Source organism: Oryx dammah, unplaced genomic scaffold (assembly GCF_014754425.2).
Source record: "Oryx dammah isolate SB20612 unplaced genomic scaffold, SCBI_Odam_1.1 HiC_scaffold_1, whole genome shotgun sequence".
NCBI lineage: Eukaryota > Metazoa > Chordata > Mammalia > Artiodactyla > Bovidae > Oryx > Oryx dammah.
Window position 1 is genome coordinate 22108794 of NW_024070185.1, and position 23245 is coordinate 22132038.

Consider the following 23245-nt stretch of genomic DNA (forward strand, 5'->3'; position numbering starts at 1 on the left):
CTTTTAACTGAAGTAGCTCCAATTGACTGTTTTCCAAACCTCATATGGCCTACTAGATGAAAGCACCATTAGCTCTGCAGAGGAGACAAATGTTATGAGACCACGCAGAAAGCCACAGGCAGGAAGCAGTCTGCTCTCGGGGAGTGGCAGAGGCTGGAGTCTCCTATTAATTGGAAGCAGCTTCTCAACATCATGAGGCCGAGCTGCCCCTGAGGTGACCAAAGCTGCCAAGTCAGAGACTACGTTGGGTCAGGATTTGCAAATCTCTTAACTAACAAACATCCTCAAAGAATCTGTGTTCATCCATGACCTAAACTCCATACCCATGGATGGAGAGGCAGCTAGAATATCTTAGCCCATTGTACATGAAACTGGATGGTGAAACAAGCAGCTCTGAGATGGTGGTACGGTCCCCCTAGAGAAGATGTCCCGTCCCCTAGATGTGTCCAGAACAGCCACTGCCATACTCCTTCCTTCAAAATTTCTTGGCTGCAGTTTTGTCCTTTGCTCTTTTTAAAATGAGATAAATGACAAGACAAGTGATCTGGTTTCTTCAAGTAAAATGCAAGGAATGAAAAGGGAGGAGAATATTAGATTAAAGACTTAAGAGGTTTATCATTCAAATACAATGTGTGGATTATAAGGGACCCTGATTTGAACAGTTAAGAATTATGAGACAGGAGGGGAAAATGTGACAAGTCTGGACATTTGATTTTATTAAAGAATTAATATCACTCATTGTTTTGTACAACCGTGGTGTGGTTTTAAAAAATTATTTTTAAAAGAGAGGTCTTTTAGAAAAATTTACTTCAAAATCATGAGGGTAGCGGGGAGAAAATTGAGTAGGGGCATATAAATAAGTCAAGAGTTAGTACGGCTAATGATTGTGGAAAGGTGGGTGATGGGCACCTGGGGGGTTCATTACACTAAACTCTACTTTTGTAGATGTTTTAAAGTTTTCCACAAAGGAAATATTTGTTTTGGAAGCCTGACCTCAGTGGCCCACTATCCTCAAATACCAGCTGGATCTTGATGTTTTTTTCTGCTTCAAAACCCTCACTGACCTCCCATCTGAAATCCTTACATAGTCTACATGGCCCTGCCTCCCTCTTCCCCCTCCTCACCTCTCCAGCATGGCCATCTTTCCCATCACACTTAAGCCATGCTTCCTGGATGTCAAGAATTTGGTTGGGCCAATTCGATACGTACTTCTGTATCTTACCACACTATTTCTGTATAACCCCGAGCCTTCTCACACTGGTTTGTTTGACCTCTACCCAGTTCATTCAAAACCCAGAATGTTAGTTCTTTATGGACTCGTCTGTCTGCTATTGTATTTTTATACCAAGCACAGTAGCCATCCATGGCAGGTTAGACATGAATACAGAATCCTTTTACCAGGAAGAGGTACATTAATAGGTTTCCCCAATACATAATAAACAGGAACACAAAGAACTTATAACCAAGAGTCTTTATCTGTAATGTAAGGGCTGAGTCTCAGTAAGATTCCCAAAACACCTACATGTTTACAATGTACTCTTCCCTGTTGATCCTTGCATAAGTGTCCTTTCATTCTCTATGAAGATTTTGTTCTTCCAATGGGAATTACAGAAAAAAAATCTGGTAACACCTAATGACAATGTATAAAAAGCTGACTTTAAAACTTGGTATAAAGGCACTTTCTGGAACTAATGTAATAGAAACAAAAAGGTAAGACACTCTCTCACTGGCTCTCATGGCACATGGAAACCCAGGCCATACCTGCACCAAAGAGAATCCCACCTACCGCTTCCTCATGCTCCTTCCAGCAATCATAATCTGTCGCCATGGCGATACTTGCGTAGCAAATTCCTGCCTCCTTAGCAAGAACCACCTCTGGAACTGTGGTCATGTTGATAACATCCGCCCCCCAGGTTTGGAACATGATGCTTTCTGCCCGGGAGCTGAAACGAGGTCCCTCAATGGTGATCACTGTCCCTTTTGAGTGGCACCGGAGTCCTAGCTTCTTAGCAGTCTCTATGAGGACCTAGAACAGAAAGAACCAAACTCAAAACATATAAACAGAAGCTGAGCTTTATTTTTTCTTCCCTACTACTTTAAAAGATTCTTACTATAAATACCCAGTACCTGCAGGCCCTCAAAGAGAACCTGGGTGATCACAGAAGGGAGTTTCCTAGCTCCCTATCTATTTACATAATGCTCTGTCCCACCCAACATCTAGCTCACAGCAATAAGAGCAAACAGTGGGCTTTTTCTTTACACCAGGCATTTGTTTACAAGCTTTAATCTCACTTTTTAGCTGATTTAATAGATTATCATGGACTGTGAATGTGGGCTTGAGTCTGAGCTCTTAACTTTCAAAGCGACACAAGGCACCCTCCTCATCCACGTCTCAGAGATGTGCAGAGTTAAGTTTCCAAGCTCCTGAGAAACTCATTCTCATTGCTCTTGTATACAAAACCAGAGAGCTTCTGTGAAAGCTTTTTTGGGGTAGAAAGTGCTTTCATAATCTCTTTGCCTGCTGTCTCTCTAAAGACATACAATAAAAAACAGAATGGAGCTATGCTGATTTCTTCTATCCAGAGATAAACTTATCTTGGCATCCCTTTAGAGGCAAGGCCATATATGAGTTTAGAAACATTATTTAAAAGTTTGATCACTTTTTCTAGTGTCTAATAATGTATATCTAATCTAATTTCATTTTTCTCTTACTCTTTGCTTAAACCTTCCTGTTTAATTGAAAAAAAGTTAGTCCTTTAAACTTAACTGTTAAAGTACCGGCAAGAATTCACTTCCCTACGTCCTGGTTTTTTCATCAGTGATATGGGAGTAATAATATAACTCAGAGATACTGTGAAGATTGAACGAGCTAAGGAACAGACTTCCACTTCTCTGGTGGCTCAGATAGTAAACAATCTGCCTGCAATGCAGGAGAAGCAGGTTCAATCCCTGGCTTGGGAAGATCCCCTGGAGAAGGAAATGGCAACCCACTCCAGTATTCTTGCCTGAAGAATTCCAGGGACAGAGGAGCCTGGCGGGCTACAGTCATTGGGACTGCAAAGAGCTGGACACAACTGGGCAACACTTTCAAGGAATAAACGGCAAGGAGTGCCCAACACAATATATAAATGCTTAACTGGTCTTCTAATTTTTTTTAGTTAATCATCTTGGCTGCACTGGGTCTGGGTTGCTGTGCACAGGCTTCTCTAAATGCAGCGCCTGGGCTTCTCATCGAGGTGGGTTCTCTTGTTATGGCGCACAGGCTCTAGGACGTGCAGGCTTCGGCCATTGCAGCTCACCGGCTCGAGAGCGCAGGCTCTCTCATTGTGGCACAGAGCCTTAGTTGCACCGTGACACGTGGAATCCTCCCGGACTAGGGATCGAACCCATGTTCCCTGCATTGGCAGGTGGATTATTAACCCTGGACCACCATGGACATCCTCTTCAAATTATTAACACTGGCAGCTTCTACACATTTCCCAAGTAATTGGTCAAAGTTCCCAGGATACTATATACAAAACGGAGTGACTCAATAGGCCAAAGTCTTGCCTGCACATGTCTGAACCACACAGGCAAATTAGCCTATTTCCTTAAAAATAACATTGTGCTATGGCAATAGAAGAAAGAATTTTAGTAAGAGCCTTGGCAACTCTAAGTTTAGAACCATGACAAGCCCTAGCCAATGACTAGTTGATGCTCCACGTTTATTTATCCTGTACATGCTGAAAATAAGACTGTGCTAAATCAAAACTGTTTCCTAAGGAGCACAGGTTATAAATAATAAGTCTTATTAAATCACTCCTTCCCCTGCTGTCCCCACCCCCTTTCAAAATTAAGGTATAACCAGCCCAGTCCTGTCTTCATTAAATGTCTTTAAAAGTCCCAAATAACTGAGCTGTACGTCTTGGCCAAACTTCAGAGTGCTTCTAAAGATGTGTGAAGGAAGATCACAATTCTCGCAAGCCAGTGCCATATGGCATGTAAGTCTTCACCATCACCCTGGGGTGGGTGCCACACTGGGGAGGAGGAAGTGGAGGCTTATGGGCATGGCCCAGCCAGTGTTAGACCCTGAGGGCTTGCCACCCGAAGCAGCACTTTGCACAAACAGGTAATGCCATTCTAAGGTGCCAGAAATGCAACTCCAGCCTGAGAGGTCTTTTTAATGTGTCAGGACTTCTTGAAGAAATTGGTTTCAGATTACTTTTTGACTAGAAGTGACACTATTTTCTGAATAGGTAATACCTGTACATGGTACAAAATGTAAACAGCACAAAGATTCTTATTTGACAAGTATTTCTTCTGCCTGTGGACGAGGGATTCAGTTTCCCCATGGGAAATCACTGTTCCTAGTTCTTTGGTCAGCTTTCCAGAAACACTATTTACACATAAATATTTTCATATTTATCTCTTTTATATACACATGTGTGAGCACTCAGATGCTCAGTCATGTCTGACTCTTTGCAACCCTATGAACTGTAGCCTGCCAGGCTCCTTTGTCCATGAGATTTCCCAGGCAAGAATACTGGATTGGGTTGCCATTTCCTCCTCCAGGGGATCTTCCTGACCCAGGGATTGAACCCATGTCTCCTGCATTGCAGGTGGAATCTTTACCGCTGAGACACCAGGGAAGCCCCTTATATATACACACACACATATTTAACACAAATGATAAGATACAGTACAACCATTATGTACCTTGCTTGCCACTGGACAATTCATCTTGATAATCTGTCATCAGTACACAAAAGATCACAAGGATACTGAAAGTTTAAGTGATAATTACCAAAGGGCAACACCATCTACTCTACATTTTTCGATAGTATTTTAAAAATCCCTTTTAGGGTATATAAGAATATGATATTGTGGAGGCCTCTCCCTGCCTCCCCATTTTCTTAAACTGCCTTCCCTAGCACTCTTAATCTTTATGGGTCCTTAGCTTGGCTAGACTAATAATAGCTGAGTTAATTCAGTCTCAAAGGAGGCCAAACTGTATTTATTACTGGATACTATCACTCAGCCACCACATTTACAAGTACTCTGAATACCTCATCAGCACTTCCCTTACACACCTCTACTCCTAGTACCCAAATCTCTGGGGCAATACCTCAGATTTACTATTAACATGCATATTCTCTGCCTAATCTATTTCTTCCAAGCTTCTCCCAGTCTGAAGTGGACAAAAATGTTATTATACACTTCTAACTTCTCTTGGAGAGCATATTTATTTTGCAGACAGATCTGTGTTTCAGAGGTTAAGGCCAACATCATTCTGATATATTCTGCTGATAACTACCCAGGAACATATACAGTCGATCCTTGAACAACACAGGTTTGAACTGTGTGGTCTACTCTTACATGGAGTTTTTTCACAATAGATTCATGCTACAATGCTGTTCACTCTGTGGGTTGGCTGAATCCTTGGATGCAAAACTGCCAGACATGGAGGGCCCACTGTAAATTTATACTCAGATTTTCAGCTGCATGATGGGTCAGTGCCTCTAACCATGCCGCATGTTGTTTAAGGCTCAAATGTATATCTAAACACCTACTTAAAAATATGCTTTCACAGAAGTCACAAAGAGTAAACATGCAGTGATATACCCGAACTAGCTCCCTTCAAAGCCTGGCTTCGGACTCTAGATTTCTGAGACCAGAGTGCAGTTATTTAAAGCACTCTAGCTTTGCCTGTAAAGAAGCTAGTTTTACACAATTATGCAAGGCTGAACATAAATCTGTGTTTCACATCAGGTGTTAAAATTACCTGAATGAGTAACATGTTTAGTTATTTGTATTGTCTAAGTTAAGATTTTACTAGGCAGTCTCCTTCTGACAGTACTTCTGACCTACTAGGTGGCATCTGACTTTCAAATTTTGGGGTTATAAGAAAAGTACCATGGATGGACTTGTGAATTGTGGTAGCCATTTTTATTCTCTGAAAGCTAAGGCTAGGATTTCTTACTTTATACCACCACTGGCTTTTGTAAGGGTTGCTTCTACAGTCCTGAGATCTTACTATAATCCTGGAGAGGAGAGGAGGCTGGACAGGAAAAGTCAAACTCAGCTCAAAGGCAAATGATACCAATCTATTTATAGATTATTAATAATTTAATTCATAAAAGCAGTTACCAGTCACTAGATGTCTTATAACTGACAGGCATCACTCAAAGCACTTTATAAGTAAGTTACTCTTTTATCTTTCACAGTTCTGTGAGGTATCAGTATGTTATCATTACTTTATTTTATAAATAAGGAAACCAGAGTCCAAGGTTCTGATCCAGAAACAAGCAACAATAAGTTGAAGAATAAAGACCTGATCTAAAGAAATCTGGTTCCAGAGTGTATACTCCATATTATGCTGTCTAAATTATTTTAAAAGGTATCCAGGTATCCTGACACTAAAATCAACTTATTGAAAAAAAAAAAAAAAAAAGGTTGCAAATTTGAGCAATTCAGCTTATAGATGACTGAGACAGAGGGATTATTAACAAAGGGAAACAACTCTTCCTAAAACCTTGCATAAGCATCAAACTAGAGAGGGGAAGAGAGACCTCATGCTTGGCCAACTAATCTGTCTGTAGATGCCACCCCAAGCCCTCATGGTTTACTCTGGCGCACCTTCCAGGAAGATTACGAACCTCTCTTGTTTTAGGGCAGAATGGCTCAGCCATTGGAATATGGCACACTCCTCTGGCACAGGAATGATTTCCATCATAGAAGGTCTGAAGCCTTCTGGTAGTCCTACAAAATAAAGTAAAAAAGTTATTTTTTAAAAAGTTACCTCTCCACCCTTTAGAGCTGGTAACCAGTTATATCTAGGTCAGGATCTTGGTCCTCACTCTAGAATCAATAGTTCTGGATAAGCTGAAAGAAACTGTTTAAAAAGAGAGAAAGCTTCTTGATAGTACCTGGCTTTTCTGGCTCTGGGTTGGTAGCAACCTGCCTCCCAGCAGGAGTTGAAGTATCTGTGGTCTGCTGACCGTGACAGGCTAACCACACTGAACAGTAGGACAAAGTCAACTGTGGGCTCAGCAGGCCAGGTGAAACATCAGGAAGTCAACGGTGAACATCCTCCATCATCTCAGATAGAGAGGATCATACAGTGAACCCCTTATGTATATTTAGATTCAAAAATTTCCTAGATTTCATCAGACCTACTTCATGTATTGCAAACCCCAGACTTTGTCACTTTATCCCTACTGCAGAGGGACTAAAATATATGGATTGTTTTCCATGGCAATGTCATTATCACACTTGATAAAAATGACAATTCCTAAGTATTATCTAATATATAGACCATCTGCCAATTTCCCTGGTGTCCTCCTCAAAAAATGAAGTCTTTTTTCTTTTTTTAAAAACTGTGGTTTGGTTAGTTTCATATTCCAAACAAGGTCCAAGGTCCAAATTTTGCACTTGACTGCCCTGTCACTAAATTGAGAGTAACTCCTGCCCTCCACCCTCAACCTTATTTTTTCATGCCTTTGATCCATTGAAGAAAGCAGCCATTCATCCGGCTCTGCATTTCGAAGCATCTGTCTCTGCTGTCTTGCTTAAACTTGTGCGTCTGCCTGCCAGAATTAATTCTAAAGTCTCATGAAAGTTCTAAATTTAACTTTCTGATAAAACATTTTTGAGTCCATAAGAGAGTCCAAAATTAACCCAGTGCCAAGTCACCCAGCCACTTCTCTCTCAAAGTTTTCAGAATAAAGCACTTTTTATATCCACTGCACTGTTCTAAACTGGAACTCATGAGTAATATAGGAAAGAGAGAGCCCTCATTTTCCTAGAGAGGGGAGAGCAGGGTTGCAACAGGGTATGGGAAAACCAACAGCTGAAGGTACATCACTTCATTTCTGCTTCTACTGGGAGGGCAGAGAACAGCATGGAGAAACATTCTGGTTCAGTTTACACAGCTGGCATATCCACCTCTCAAAGTTCACCTGCCACTTCCTCCCCATCACACATTAAACAGTGATACCAGCTGGCATCAAAGCTACCTCTCTCAGAGATTAGGCCTCAGAGCTTGGGAGGAATGAAATCAAAGTCCATGCTCCTCTCAACCCCCTTATCACGTGAGTCTTAAGAGAAAGGCTAAATTAACCCCAAGCAATTCCAGATGGGGTTGAAGAACAGGTCAAATGACTCTTCCAGCCTGTATAAACAGAGGCTATTTTCTTTTTGTAAAACTGACTAATAAAATGGTGCCACATATTCCAGCTCTGACTTGGTTTCAGCCTTCAGTGAATCAAATATTAGCAATAATCCTATTTACAACCATGATTAAGTGTAAAAACAGGGCCACAGAACCCTTCAGGGGCTATGTCCCAGTAGACATCTATGCAGTAGCACCCCATCTTACCTATTCTGTCTCCCTCTCTCCGTCCCTTCTTCGCCTAATTACTCCTCTCTCTGTTCTGAACATTTACCTTAAGACGTCATCACTGGGCTTCCTAGATGGCTCAGTGGTAAAGACTCTTTTTGCCAGTGCAGGAGAGGCACAAGATGCAGGTTTGATCCCTGGCTTGGCAAGATCCCCTGGAGAAGGAAATGGCAACCCACTCCAGAATACTTGCCTGGGAGATACCATGGACAGAGGAGCCTGGCAGGCTACAGTCCATGGGGTCCCAAACGAGTCAGACCTGACTTGGTGACTAAGCAACAATAATGTATTATTCTTCAGCTCAGTTCAGTTCAGTCGCTCAGTCATGTCCGACTGTTTGCAACCCCATGACCACAGCACACCAGGCCTCCCTGTCCATCACCAACTCCCAGAGTCCACCCAAACCCATGTCCATCGAGTCGGTGATGCCATGCAACTATCTCAACCTCTGTCATCCCCTTCTCCTCCTGCCCTTAATCTTTCCCAGCATCAGGGTCTTTTCAAATGAGTCAGCTCTTCGCATCAGAGTCTTTTCCAGTGAGTCAACTCTTCACATCAGATAGCCAAAGTATTGGAGTTTCAACATCAGTCCTTCCAATGAACGCCCCAGGACTGATCTCCTTTAGGATGGACTGGTTGGATCTCCTTGCAGTCCAAGGGACTCTCAAGAGTCTTCTCCAACACCACAGTTCAAAAGCATCAATTCTTTGGCTCTCAGCTTTCCTTATAGTCCAAATCTCACATCCTTACATGACAATTGAAACAACCATAGTCTTGACTAGAGAGACCTTTGCTGGAAAAGTAATGTCTCTGCTTTTTAATACGCTGTCTAGGTTGGTCATAACTTTCCCTCCAAGGAGTTTATGTTATGCTATAAACACGTGATGTTAACTGCCTACAGTTTAACATTTTACATTTTTCTCTTTAAACAAAGCTCCCCAACTTCCACCTCTACGGCTTTCAGTAAAACCACCGTATCTTTTTGATTCTTCATTTTCCAGTTATAAAATGTATTGTTCACCACCCATTTGTAAGAGTGCTACAAGGATTAAGTCAGCCCTGAGGCCCAGCTACCCCACAGCAGCTCAGAACTGAGGTCTGAGCTGGAGGCTGAATCAGGAGTCAGCACCAAGGAGAAGCTGTAGTTGGCCCTCAGAACACCCAGCCTTGCAGGAGGGGTAGCCCCAAGGAAGACCTGGGGACTTTAATACCCATATGTCTAATAGTTTCAGGGTTATACGGTTAGGATCCCAGGAAGGAAAATGCTGATAAGAAACATCTCTTCATGCAGCCTGCCCACCTAATCATGGTGTTCTGCATAACTCAGAGAGTAATACATTCAAATAATGATCTGAATTTAAATCACTGAGAATACTCCGATACTACATAAAATGAGGCATGATTATGCTGAGTGAAATTCAGATCAAGAACAATGAGGTATGCAACCACAAGTGGAGATACTGAAGGACACACCCAAGGGGAATTCTAAAAGGAAAACACATGTAAGTTTAAGATCTCCTATCCTCCCCCTGAGAACTTTAAATATAAGTCAGAGGTTCTCCAAGTCTGTAAGAAGCAAGGGACATCCCACAGTAGGGACTGTGACCTGATTGAGCCTGTGTTGATGGGACTCCCCTGCCTGTTCACTCCTAATTTCTAGTCAAAAAAGAAAAACTCTTCTGTAGACAGAATAGTGGCTCATCCTCAGTTTTGTACACGAAATTCAATCTTGTTACTGATTTTTCATGTGTCCTTGAGAAAATTACTTAACCTCTGTGAGTTCTTTCTTCATAAGGTATTAACAACATACACTTACACCCTTGTTTAAATATGAAAACAGGGTCACAGAAGTCTCTAGCAGCAACATCCCAACAGGCAGATGCAATAACTCCTCCATTTTTTTATGTCAAATGTGTGAGTTTGGGGATAAACAATAGTTGTTACAAAGCACTACTTCTATTGCCCTGAGGATCAGTGAGGGAACAGACAAAGCATCCGGCACACAGACTCACATAAGTCAAATTACAGATGGATGCAGGCGCAGCAGAAGCAAGCATAATGGAGCCCATCAATGGAAGACACCTGCAGATTTCTCTAGATCTGGAGCAGTGTCCAAGTGAGCATCTTTTCCTGATAAAGAGGAGCCTTAGTGGGATATCTTTTTCCTTCCATCCAGAGATAGAACTGAAATACATTCCTGGGCCATAGGAAAAAAATTAGCCTCACACAACATCAGACTGGCTGGATCCGTGGGGAAGCAGTGTTCTAGACTGTGGGTGAGAAGAACAGGAAGGATCACCCAGTTGCTAGAAGCAACCTAGACCAAGGATGACAGTTTGGGGACAGTGGCTCCATCCTACCAACCTGTAAAAGTGGCATGTGGTAGCAAGCAGAATTATGCCTCCCACCATACCCCCAAATATCCATACCCTAATGCCCAGAACATATGTTGTCTTCCATTATAGATGGAAGGGTGCCAGGAGCCAAGAATGAAGGTAACAAAGAACAAGGAAAGGGATTCTCCTGAGCTTCTAGAGAGGAATTCAGCCCTTGATTTCAGCCCACTGAGACCCATGTTATACTCCTACCCTGCAGAATTAGCTAATAATGTGTTGTTTAAGCCACTGCGTTTGTGGTAATTTGTTCCAGCAGCAAAAGGAAGCTAATACATGTGCTGATACGGTTTAACCTGGTTAACACAGTGTAATTTCTCTGGTAGTAAAGATCTGATGCCAAAGGTCTGCCTCCAACTCTTGCTTCAACTGGTGAACCCTCCTAGCAGGGCAAAAGGACTGCTAATTCTCACTCCCAACCCCACCAGCAGCCTGCGACACCCACTGGAAATACACTTCAGGGACTGCCCAACTGGCTGGCTTTACTACTCCCTGGCTAGCTGTGTGCCTGCAGGAAAGTCACCCTGACCTCTGTCTACCTCAGTCTCTCATCAGTCTTCTCATATTTAAAACGGGGACATGAAGGGGAAATACGGTCAGTGTGAAGACAAGAGAGCATGAAGCAAGTGCTCAGCCCAAGTCCTCACTGCCGGTCGAAATCTGCTTCTGCACTTCTCGTCTGCCAACCTCTGAGGGTGACTTGTACGTGGGCCTCAAGTCAAGGGTACCCCCCAAAAAGGGATATGTGATAAGAAAAGTTAGAAAACAAACGACAAACTGCCATGGAAGAGTGAAGGAGACAAAATTATGGCGTGTATTGGCAAGGGAAATGAGTTCAAGGCCATCGAGGAGAGATTACCGGGCACTTTCAGACACAGGGAACAAAGCACAGAGAAAGAATGACTGGTAGGTTCTTTCAGGGTCAAGACCCTCGAATCTGCACGCAAAGATTGCTATCTGTTAATAGTTTTCCTTTGAAGAAATGCTGAGTTGCAGACAAGTTGAGAGAAAACACTTGTCCCACAGCAGAAACACCTGTCACACACCTGCACACTTCCAAGGTAGTTCTGGAGCACAGGACATGTCCATAAGCCTCAGCACACAGGGATACCAGGCAGTTAATTTACCAGCAAAGTGGTGCCAAGGGCTCCTTATGAGGAGCTTGGGTTCAGGGAAATGATTCCACCCACATCTCTTAAGGTCTATCCAAACAGTCTATCTCAGAACCCCTAATTGAAAGATGCATCCTGTGGTGGTTATTCGTGAGACTACAAATTGCAAAAGGGGGAAGGCTGGTTGGAGAGGCATGCATATTAAAACTATGTGGCAGATTACCTTTTATGATTCTAACCATCTCTACCAGTAACACATATATGTATGTTAATTACCCAGGACCTAACAGCATCTCATAGACGGCAAGAACTCAGTATTCCACCACCCGCTTCATAAATATCCAGAAATAACCTCATGTTCCAAAGACCAGAGATGACCAGATAATAAACATTAATCCTTTACTGGGGAAAGGAACATGAGCAGGGATGCAAAGTACAAAAGCAGTGAAGAAACCACCACAAAGGGGATGGGACGGTTTTAAGTTTACATCAAAGATCATTACCATCAGTGACAAAAGGAACGAGGAAAAATTACATCAAATTACAGTAACAGATTTCAGGGCAAGCCCTCCCAGAGGCAGCAGATGTTTGGGCTTGGTTTCCAGCTCTCTTGGTGACTGTGTCTTTCTATTTCCAGGGAGTAGTATGGAAACCAGGGAGTCAAGCTGAGAGAAGCAAAAAATGTTAAGAAACTTAATAATCCAGATGAGGAAAAAAAAAAAATAATAATCCAGATGAGGGCAGTGGTGACGAACAGGGTGGATTCAGGGCACATATGGGCACGACTTGGAGACCAGCTGGATATAGGGGTGACAGATCCTCAGCAATGACCACTTGGTGGACGACAGTGCCATGGTATTACCAACGCAGCAACTTACCAAGTGGAGAAGAGGGAGCTCGGGATGGGGGAAGGTGGGGGTTAGAAGACAACCAAGGGGGATAATTCAGTCTTTTTAAAAACAGCTTTTTATTGGAATATAGTTGCTTTACCATGTTGTATTAGTTTCTGCTGTACAGCGAAGTGCTGAGTTATACATACATCCCCTCTTTTTTGGACTTCCTTCCCATTTAAGTTGCCACAGAGGACTGAGTTAAGAGCTACCAGCATTGTACAGCAGGTTCTCATTAGTTACCTGGTTTATGCAGAGTAGTGAATATATGTCAATCCCAGCCTCCCAGTTCATCCCACTTCTTTCCCACCTTGCTGTCCATACCTTTTTTCTCTATGTGTCTCTATTTCTGCTTTGCAAATAGGTTCATCTGTACCATATTTCTAGAGTTCACATATGTACTAATATACAATATTATACACTTGATCTGATAACATACACTTGAATTACAAAGTGTGAGATGTCTTTGGGACCTTGTCCAGTATCTGGGAGCCAAGGGGGATTACAAGGGGGAGGACAGATCTGGGAAGTCCACAGATCGGGAGTAGCTGAGGTCAGTCTTTGGAGATGAACCCAAATTCAGATCCCATAGGTCCCACTTATTAGCAAATGACCAGTATTTCTAAGCTTAGGTAACATCAATTTAAACTGATCCTTATATGCGGTGGTGGTTTAATCGCTAAGCCGTGTCTGACTCTTGCGACCCCATGGACTGTAGCCCACCAGGCTCCTCTGTCCATGGGATTTCCCAGGCAAGAATACTGGAGTGGATTGCCATTTCCTTCTCCAGGGGATCTTCCTGACCCAGGAATCGAACCCAGGTCTCCTGCATTGCAGGCAGATTCTTTACCACCTGAGCTATAAACAGGGTTAACTGATTTGTGGCACTTGGTGGGAACTCAAACACTGGGAGCTTATTAGCATTTTTAAACAAGAGTAAGGATAGAAGGTGAGAACGTAGGTTGCAGAACAAGGAAAAGAGTTAATCTCACACAGGGAATAAAGGCCCCTACTTCAAGGACAATATCATGATGACAAACAGGGGTGCAAGTAACTGGTGAAAGGGAGGGTGAAGGAAGATGACGTGTTTGTGCCTAATAACATCTGTTTTCTTGTATAGAGGCAACCGTTTCAACCAAGAGCGAAGGATATGAGCAGGAAGCTGTGAGAGAACAGAAAGGTTTTAAAATAACTGCTGACAGGAACGGGCAAAAATCTCATCAGAGATCAGCTCTACACTCCATTTATAACGTATCATTAAAGTCAGGCTAAAGTGGGGGTAGGATGTGAGGGATGGTTATGTCTTTACCTGCAAGGCTGAAAAGCAAAAACGAAACAAAAGCAAGAAAGAGCTCGCTGAGCAAAGGTTTCTCATATAATTCTTTATCATAAACCTCCATTTCTCTTGGTAAGAACCCACCCCCTGCCCAAGAGGCGGAAGGACTAATGACCTGACATCAGTACCCATCTCAACCTCCCCAGGCTGACCTCCCAAGGGTGGCGAAGAAGAACTTTGCACTGTGACATGGTGGGGGGAGCCCAAGGCAGGGCTGTGTCTTTGGGAGAGGGAAATAAACTGACATAATCCCTTACCACTGTTACAGCGGGACTTTCCTGATGAGTAAGCCTGCATCACCAGCCAACGCTTATCCCAACCCCCAACCTCTCCCGACTCTAGAGAAAAGAGAAAAGAATTCTCTTAAGAGGGTGGATATCAGAACTCTTAGGAATCAATCCAGCACCCTCACTTAGCAGATGAGGACACTAAGTGACACAGGAATTTGGGGCCAGAGCCAGGAAACAATTTTGGATGTCCTCACTTCCAAGCCAGGACTTCTACCGCATTCTTTCAATAGGACCTAACCGGGGGCCACAGGCCAGTGTATTAACAGCGCTTTGCAAAAAACACCTGGCATTAGGAATTACTTCCTGCTTTTTTTTAATCTTAATTTTCTGGTCATACTTTTCTCATTATTAAGAAAACAAACAAAAAACACCCCTTAAGAGGCCACTATTAAAAAGAAAGAATCTTATTCTTACCCTTATGGATGTTACCCAGCCTCACCTTGAGATATTTCTGGCAGAAACAGAAGCAATTTAAGAGATCCAACTAGTCTGCATTTTTTAAAAACCTAATATAATGTGGGCATCTTTCCAAACACTCTGCAGATCCAATTGTTCCTTTAATAAATGTGTAAGTTGAATTCCCTTCAATGATAATAATCAGGATTGATGGTGAAGAGGAGAAAGGTCATTTGCGGAAACTTCTAGAATCCCCTGCCCATGTGCGTCTTCCATGGTATGGACAGTTACTAGTTTGGAGTGAAAGGCCATATAATCAGCTCACCCGCCCCCTCCCCAAAGACAAATGAATTTGCAGAAGTGCCTAACTGGTCCACAATGGCAGGGATGGGCAACAGAAGGAAAACAGGAAGAGATAACAAAATGCCTCATGCTTTGAAAAAAGCAGCTAGTGGGGAAACAGTGCTGCTTGCTCTGTAATGGCAAAAATCTCATCAGAGATCAGCTCTACACTCCATTTATAATGTATCATTAAAGTCAGGCTAAAGTGGGGGTAGGATGTGAGGGATGGTTATGTCTTTACCTGCAAGGCTGAAAAGCAAAAACGAAACAAAAGCCAAGTAAATGCATAGTCATGCCTCTAAGTTTCTAAGTCTCATCTCAGAATTTGGTTAGTCTTATATGGAGCCATCACCAAACCTCAGGCAGGGAGGACCCAGCTCCATAGAACGAGTACCACTGATCCTGCTGGGCTCAGAGGAGGGGAGCGCATCCATCAGCAGGAACGGAGGGCAGCAGAACCAGCGAGCAAGCACAGCCTGCTGACTGTCCCAGCCGCTTGCTGGGTGGCGGCAAGTAGGCACGGGAGAGCACCAGACGTAAGGGTGCAGGCAGGTGTGAAGCACAGCAGAGAGACGATCTGAAAAGCCCGGTGGAAACGAGAGAGCAGCTGAGCTTTTAGACTGCTCTCTCCGTTTCCTGAGCAAAGCCAGATTCTGGGGAGGGGATGGACTAGGATTTCCTATGATATCTTTTCTCTCCCTCGCTCAGAGAGTCTTGCTTCCCCAGCAGTGATACTGTGAGAACCAGGTGTGCCCTGCTCAGACACAGACTTGTACCACAGAAGCACCCCAGATTATAAATCTTGGGAGCATCTCCCTTATAAGATCCTTTTAAAGTAGAAACAGCCTCACAGCTTTCTCTTAAGACAGATGAAAGGTCAGCCACATTCTCTCCACAGTTCATATGGACTGTTAAATGATGGTCAAGAAGCAGAACAAGCCCCATGCTTACCCATGTTTTCTCCTGAATTGCCAAATGACTCATGACTCTCTTAGTGGAGTCCTCCACCAAGCAGAAGAAAGGGATTAACCAAAGCAGTACATCAGGAGGCCCAAGGTGCTGAGGACATTTACTGTGGGTGAGCCTCTTACAGCTCCCTGGAATGAGTTACTATTTTTGGTTTGTGAAGAACACTGCACATGTGAGCCAGGATGAGGGAAGAGTTCCCTGGGAAACCTGTCACTGTGTCACACACATGGGAAAATGACAAGAGGACTCCTTCTTTTAGCTTTAAGTGCTGGATCCATATCCACTGTCCTTTATACAGCAGCCCTAATGACAAATGAATGATTACTTTCCCTTTGCGCGTTAGCAAAGGTTATTTCCTTGCAGGTCTGAGAAACAGAAGGACTAAGAGGACACACCCCCAAAATACTGGAACCACTCCTCTCCCCACCTGTTTGCTGTTCTGATTTCTCCAGGTCAGCCACACCCAGGATTCCCCTTTTCTCATGCCCAGGCTTTCAAGTTTTCACAGGCTGGAAGGTAGCATGAGCAATCCCAATGATTTTTAGAAGAGAATGATCTTATTTTCTTAAAAGAGCTTTCAGCCTGTCAGATACCTTTCAAGGATATTTTTCATTTTTAGCGTATAAAAATCTGATGATTTTAAAAAACAACCATAAAAATCAAAAGCTGCCTGTCACTCTTAAATCGTAATGACCTCTAAGGTATGCACAGCATAGGTGAGAGGCCAGGTTGATGTCTTTTTTCCCTATGCTAAGCACCAAGGGCAGAGAAAGCAAGAGGTTCCAGTCCTGTCATCTGTTAAAAAAAGAACAGCCACACTCTTCCCTTTTGATTCTTTATTGTGAATGTATGTCAGAGATTAAAACAATCCTTCTAGCCTTTGAAGACACTTTAGGATGAGGATACTGTTTCTTAGATGATGTGCTGGCAAAGTTATAGCAATAGGCAAATATGTGTTTCCAGATCAGTCCCTGGAGGAGAACCCATGGATCGTTCAAGGAAAAGGAGCTTAAGTGATAGAATTCAACTTTTAATTCCCAAGAGAGGACCAAAGCCCACAGGGGTGAAATGATCGGCCTGAGGCCAAACAGCCAGACTGAATCCTTCTAGTCCAGGGCTCCTGCCCCCACAGCACTAATCCACTGTGCAGCTCGGCAGGATGTTGCAATTCTACTCAACATGTTGAGGCTGTGGTTATAGCTATGGGCGCTCAGTCTACAAACAGTACAGCCTCCAGCTCACCATTCATCCCTGATGACAGGAGTAAGTGGAGGTGCCTGCCTCAACACACCAGGATTTACTCTGTTAAAATAATAAAGTACTATCAGTACAACACATATAGGCCATTTCTCACAAGGCAAAAAGTTCTGATTCTCCTATCCTATAAGACATTCTCAAGCTTGGGTACAGAAACCACACAGCTCAGCCAGCAGCAGTAATACTTATAAGATGCTCTCCAAGAGCAATATAATGCAAGTCACATATGTAATTTAAAATTTTCTAGCAATCACATGAAAAAAGTATAAGAGAAATAGGTAAAATTAGCCTTATATCTTATGTAACTTTAAAAGTGTTACTGTTATATAATCAATATAAAATTTGACATTGCATTCTAAATGATTCTTAGGAGATTCTCCCTTTTAACAGATCTTTTCTTCTGTCTTTACCAAGTGACATTAACTAGTAGACATACTCCAGCCCAGACTCACAGTAAAGGTGTTTATTGGGCAGGTAACACAGAGTTGGACACGACTGAAGCGACTTAGCAGCAGCAACACAAACTAGATTCCATTAAAGGCACTCGCTAAGTCGAGAGTAAGGACGCAGGTTAATGGACATGGCACAGAGAAGCAAACAGATACCAGAAGATTTTAAGGTCACACAGCTAAGTGCCAAGACAGGAAGAAACCAGATCTGATGGCAACGCTCTTTCTATTCTCTTTGTGTCCCAAATGCTTTCGTGGGAGCCAGTATGTGAAACAATCACGTTTACTATGTGAGAAAAAGATCTGGGAAATAGAAGAGTGTACAGTTACAGCACTTAAGTAACAAATTAATCCCAGGCTTAGTAACCAAGCCAAACTTTTCTTTCCAGTATCATATATAATACTTTATAAATCCGCATCATTCTAGAGTTTTGTGTATTGCATTATTAAAAAACCACATTACACCCATTTTCTTAAGTCATTACCCCTAAACACTCGTCTTTGACAGCCATAGAGGTTTTGATCAAGATATCCCCTAAACACAGACTCCAGCCTCCCTCTCCCTTCGAACAACCACATTCACACAATCACTCAAAAACTACTGACTGAACTACCCCAGGCCAGGTAGTGTGGTGGGTGTTGGGGCTGAAGCGGCAAACAGGAGATGTGGGGTCTGTAACCTTCACACTTTACATTCTAGAGGGGAGATTGTAAACCATGCAGCGTCAGACGCAGAAAAATGCCTGGAGAGAATGAAAGGGGCAGGTAATGATTTAGTCTATCCTTAGACTGCACCACACGAAACTGCTGATATCCAACCACTTCTAACTTACAGAACAAGCAGTTGCATTTGGTTCAAGCTAGTAGCTTCATTTCATCAGGGAGCATTCGAGAATGTTCCTGATGGACTAGGGATCATTTTAAATCCATGAAAACAGAAGACACAGAATAGGATTGAATAAACTTTCCTCCTGTAACAGATGCGGTAGGAGAGGTGTTGGGTATAGCGAGCAGGAAGAGCAGAATGGACCGAGATGATGGTCTGGGTGACTGGGTGGGGGACTCTGATAGGAGCTACCGGGCGGTTTACTCTTTGTGGTACTTCTCCCCAACTCAAGTAGCAGAGTGCAGTAACCTGTCTCTATCGAGTGCATTCCGGGAGGCGGTTACTCCCACCAGGAATGGGAGGTGAAGGCAGTGTGTGGATGGGATCCCTAGAAGACCATCCACTCTCTCTCGTCCATTTCTTCACCTACTTCTAAATGCAAAGCCCAGGATCTTGGCAGTCCATCCTTGTTTAATATTTTAGTAAAGGAACATTATATATTCCTTGTGCAATTCAGTAACAAAAAATCCCCTAGTTCATGAATAAACTATTGATCTTAAGATCAGAAAAAAGACAACCAGACATTACGTGCCTCCTGATATGACGCAGAAAGATTCTTGCCAAGAATTCGGACCAGGTTCTGATCAGGCCTCCAGAATTAAGCATTGTTTTATCAGGTAAATGCACGGGATAGAGGAAGACACTAAACGACACTTGAGGACACAATCAGTAAAATCTAGCATGTGGGGAAGACTAAAGGACAAAAAAATGGAAAAACAGGCTTCTTTGGATCTTCATTTGAACAAATCAACTATAAAAAAGTTTGTGAGACAACAGGGAAGAAAATATTGCCTAGACACCTAATTCTAAAGAAATATGAAGTAATTTGTTTTTTAAAGAATTTTTATCTTTAAAAGTTACAAACTGATAAATGTCAAAGCTGGGAATTAGGAACTTGAGAGTCCATGAGGATTATTCTGTTTTGTTTCTGTAGGCCTGTGCCGCCTCTCCCCCAGGTCCCCACACTATCCCCCGGGGCTGGGAATGGTCTTACAGGAGCCCGAAGCATCTCAGGTGACTGCTCACCTGTCAATGAACTGATCAAGAATGATGATATCGCCAGGCTGAATCTCTTCCTTCAAGGAACCGCAAGCTGTGGTCACGATAACATGTGTGCAACCCTCCTCCTTGAGAGCCCAGATGTTCGCCTGATAGTTGACTTTCGAAGGCATGATGGTGTGTTGCCTCCCATGCCTAAGGAAGGAGAGTACACACAGTAGAGGAGTGAGCAGGGCATTTTCACACTCCTGGAAAAGAAAACTCATTTCCAGAGTGCCTTCCAGCCCTTTCCACCAAAGTGCTTTCCTTGGCAGAGGAAGAACGCAAACAGGTCAGGCAATTACCAGCCTACTTCAAGTATAAACTATCTGGTTTTAAAGTGCAGACTCACTTTACTCTCCATATTGACTTTCCTATCGAGGGTAGGTTAACAGCTAACTTAGAATTCACTCCCCGGGAAGACATGCCGCCTCTATCCTGTGAGGCACCAATACCCCCGAATCCGAGGCATCTGGTCTCCCGTAAGCCACAACACAGAAAATAAGAGGTGCCAATGAAGAAACAGACAGACAGAAATAGAAACTCAAGTTTCCAGTTTAATCTCTCTATTCTTTTCTGCCCGATCGCCCAAATAAATTTAAATTTTGAAACATTTAAAATACCAGATTTCCCAGTTGACTGACATCAGCAGGTATGATCCAAGAAGGGGTCACCTCACACATCACCACTGTTATGAGCTGAATTATGTCCCCTCCAAATTCTCAGGCTGAAGTCCTAACCCCCAGTACATCAGAGCATGACTGTATTTGGAGACAGGCTCTTTAATGAGGTAATTAAGTTAAAATGAGGTCATTAGGGTGGGTCCTAATCCAACACAAATGGTGTCCTTATAAAAGGAAATCTGGACAGACACACACAGAGAAGAACATGTGAAGATTCCGGGAGAAGACAGTCAGTCCTCTACAAGCCAAAGAGAGGGCCCTGGAACAGACCCTTCGCTCCTAACCTCAGAAGGAACCAACCCTGCTGATCCCTCGGTCTTGGACCTCTGGCCTCCACAACTGTGAGGAACAAATTCCCATTTCACTCAGCCTGTGGCTTTTTATTGTGGCAGCCCCAGCAAACTTCATACAGCCACTAATGATTTCCTGTCACACTTCACAGAAAATCCAAACACCTTACTGCGGCCCTCAGGTCATCTGGGCCCAGCCCGCACATGGCCGCTTCAGCCCTCGCCTTTCTCCCGCCCCGCCTGCTTGGCCTCGCTGCTCAGCTGTACCCACTCCTGCGCAGGCTTGGCCCCCATGTCACCTCCCCAGAGGTGTGCTTTCCATGACCACGACATCTATAATACATCACTACCCCTGACCTTATTTTTCTTCTTGGCACCTACTGGCCACTCAGACTATTTCCTTCTCAACACCCGTCTTTCCACTAGCATCAGTGCTGAGAGGGAGAGCCCCTTATCTGTCTTCTCTGCTGGTACCTAGAACTGCACTTGCCATGAGTACATCATTCATTGGACAAAAAACTGAGTACTCACACACGCTTTCTCCACCCCCATCTCTCACATCCACCCACACCCACCCACCCAGGGTGCCAGGAAACAGCCAGTGAAGGGAACCCAATTTCTAAAATTATTTAAAAAAAACTTACACCTTAGAGGGTATATTTACAAGCAGTATTTCAGAGTTAAAATTATCCTGAGTTGCTTGAAAAACTACAGACATCACGGGTAATGTTTGACTATAACAAGGTTAAGTGTCAGGAGACCAGTGGTCTTTACACATAATAACGCAATAAGCAGCCTCTCAAGGAAGTAACTGACACACAAAAATCTTAACTTTGTACCATAATGATTTAAAGCTTGGGCTCTGAAGTAAAACTGCCTGGGTTTAAATCCTACCTCTGCCACTTACTAGCTGTGTGACCTCAAAGTCACTCAGCTCTCTCAGTCCCAATTTTTGGCGGGGGGATGGGAGGGCGAGATTTGTTAAAATAGATAATAGAAACCAGTACCACAGGGTTGTTACTCAGTATCTCTTATATCATTCCATATTTATATTTTGAAATAACTGTATCTCTTCTGATCACTAACAACAGAATTAAAGACTATCAAAATAATTTGTACGTTAACTGCAGATAACCATAGCATATCAGGGTTTTTACCCCAAGGTCAAAAATGGCCTCTCAGAAGGTGGAAGTCCATGAATGCCCACAAAGTACAGCTGCCCCTCCTTATCCACAGGAAATGCATTACAAGACCCCCTGAGGCTGCTGAAAATGCAGGTAGTACGGACTTCCATATATGTAGTTTTTTCCTACAACAGGTGGATACACTGGATAAAGGGTGATTCCTGGTCCAAGCATAAGGAGCAGGATGGCACAGAAATTAAAACTTATGAATTCTTTCTGGATTTTCCATTTAATAGTTTTGGACCACAGTTGACTATGGGTAACTGAAATCTCCAACGAGAGTGGACTACTACTGTACATGCATTTTTCTAAGTCTGGTCTCCAAATCTCTGATTCAGTTCAGTTCAGTCGCTCAGTCATGTCTGACTCTGATTAGATTTTCAACAGAAGTTCAAACATCAAAAGGAGTTATGAACCACTACATAGAGTGGTTCACAATCCCACACTTCAGTTCAGCTGGTAGGAGTATAAAACCTTCACCACGGGGCTACAACACCAACCACTTTCTCTTAAGAGTCTGGAAGAAATTAAGTGTTTCTCTAGCAATGACCACAGATTAACAAGAAAGTTGCCTGAAACCAACCCTGTGTGACCATCTAAAATTAAAGTTTAGATTCACTGGTTTCAGCAAAGCCACTTCTGTTCCAAAAATGCAGTGTGGCACAGACCTTAAGGTGGTCTTCATTTTCATGCTCTGAATAATTCCTTCTTTCTCGATGTGGGTGGACCTGAGAGGCTTCTAATCAATAGAACACAGCACACAGGAGCTGGAAGTCACTCCCATGATCAGGCCCCTCCTTCCAGCATGCACTAGGGACCTCCCATTGGCTTTGCAGAAGCAAGTTACTGTCTCCTGAAATGACCATGGGGAGGGTATAACACAGGGGACATGGACAGCCTCTAGGAGTGACAGCCTCAGTCCTTCAACCCTGAGGAACTTAGTTCTGCTGATTACTATGTGAGCTTGAACATGGACCTGGAGCTCCGGATAAAAACAAGCACTTATATATACGCATGTGACCTTGTGTGACCCTGAAGAGGACACAGATGAGCTGTGGCCACGCTCTGGTTACTTGGAAACTGTGGGAACATGTATGCTATTTTAGGCTGCTGAATCTGTGGTCATTTGTTATGCAGCAATAGAAAGCTAATATATGCAGTCTCACTAATTTCTAAATGTGAAAAATGACTTGTTCCTTTCTTTATGGAAGAGCATGAGCCTTGTCAAGGGAACAAGGGTATAGACACCATAGAGAATTCAACTTCAGGGACCTGAAACCCCCTCCCAAAGATCCAGAACTATTATTAAACAAAAGGTCATGAATTAAACAGTTTTTCTTGACCTTGATAAAA

The 23245-nt window shown here is 43.2% G+C and overlaps 1 protein-coding gene across 1 annotated transcript in view; it reads right to left on the minus strand.

Moving 5' to 3' along the window:
- The window catches only part of LOC120862159 (methylthioadenosine phosphorylase), a 43408-nt gene that overhangs the window by 5899 nt on the left and 14264 nt on the right, over positions 1-23245 (minus strand). The window contains exons 4-6 of the mRNA XM_040238284.1: positions 19724-19891; positions 6636-6738; positions 1787-2026 (exon numbers count right to left, since the gene is read on the minus strand). Coding sequence (XP_040094218.1) covers positions 1787-2026; positions 6636-6738; positions 19724-19891 — 511 coding nt within the window. The remainder of the gene's footprint in view (positions 1-1786; positions 2027-6635; positions 6739-19723; positions 19892-23245) is intronic.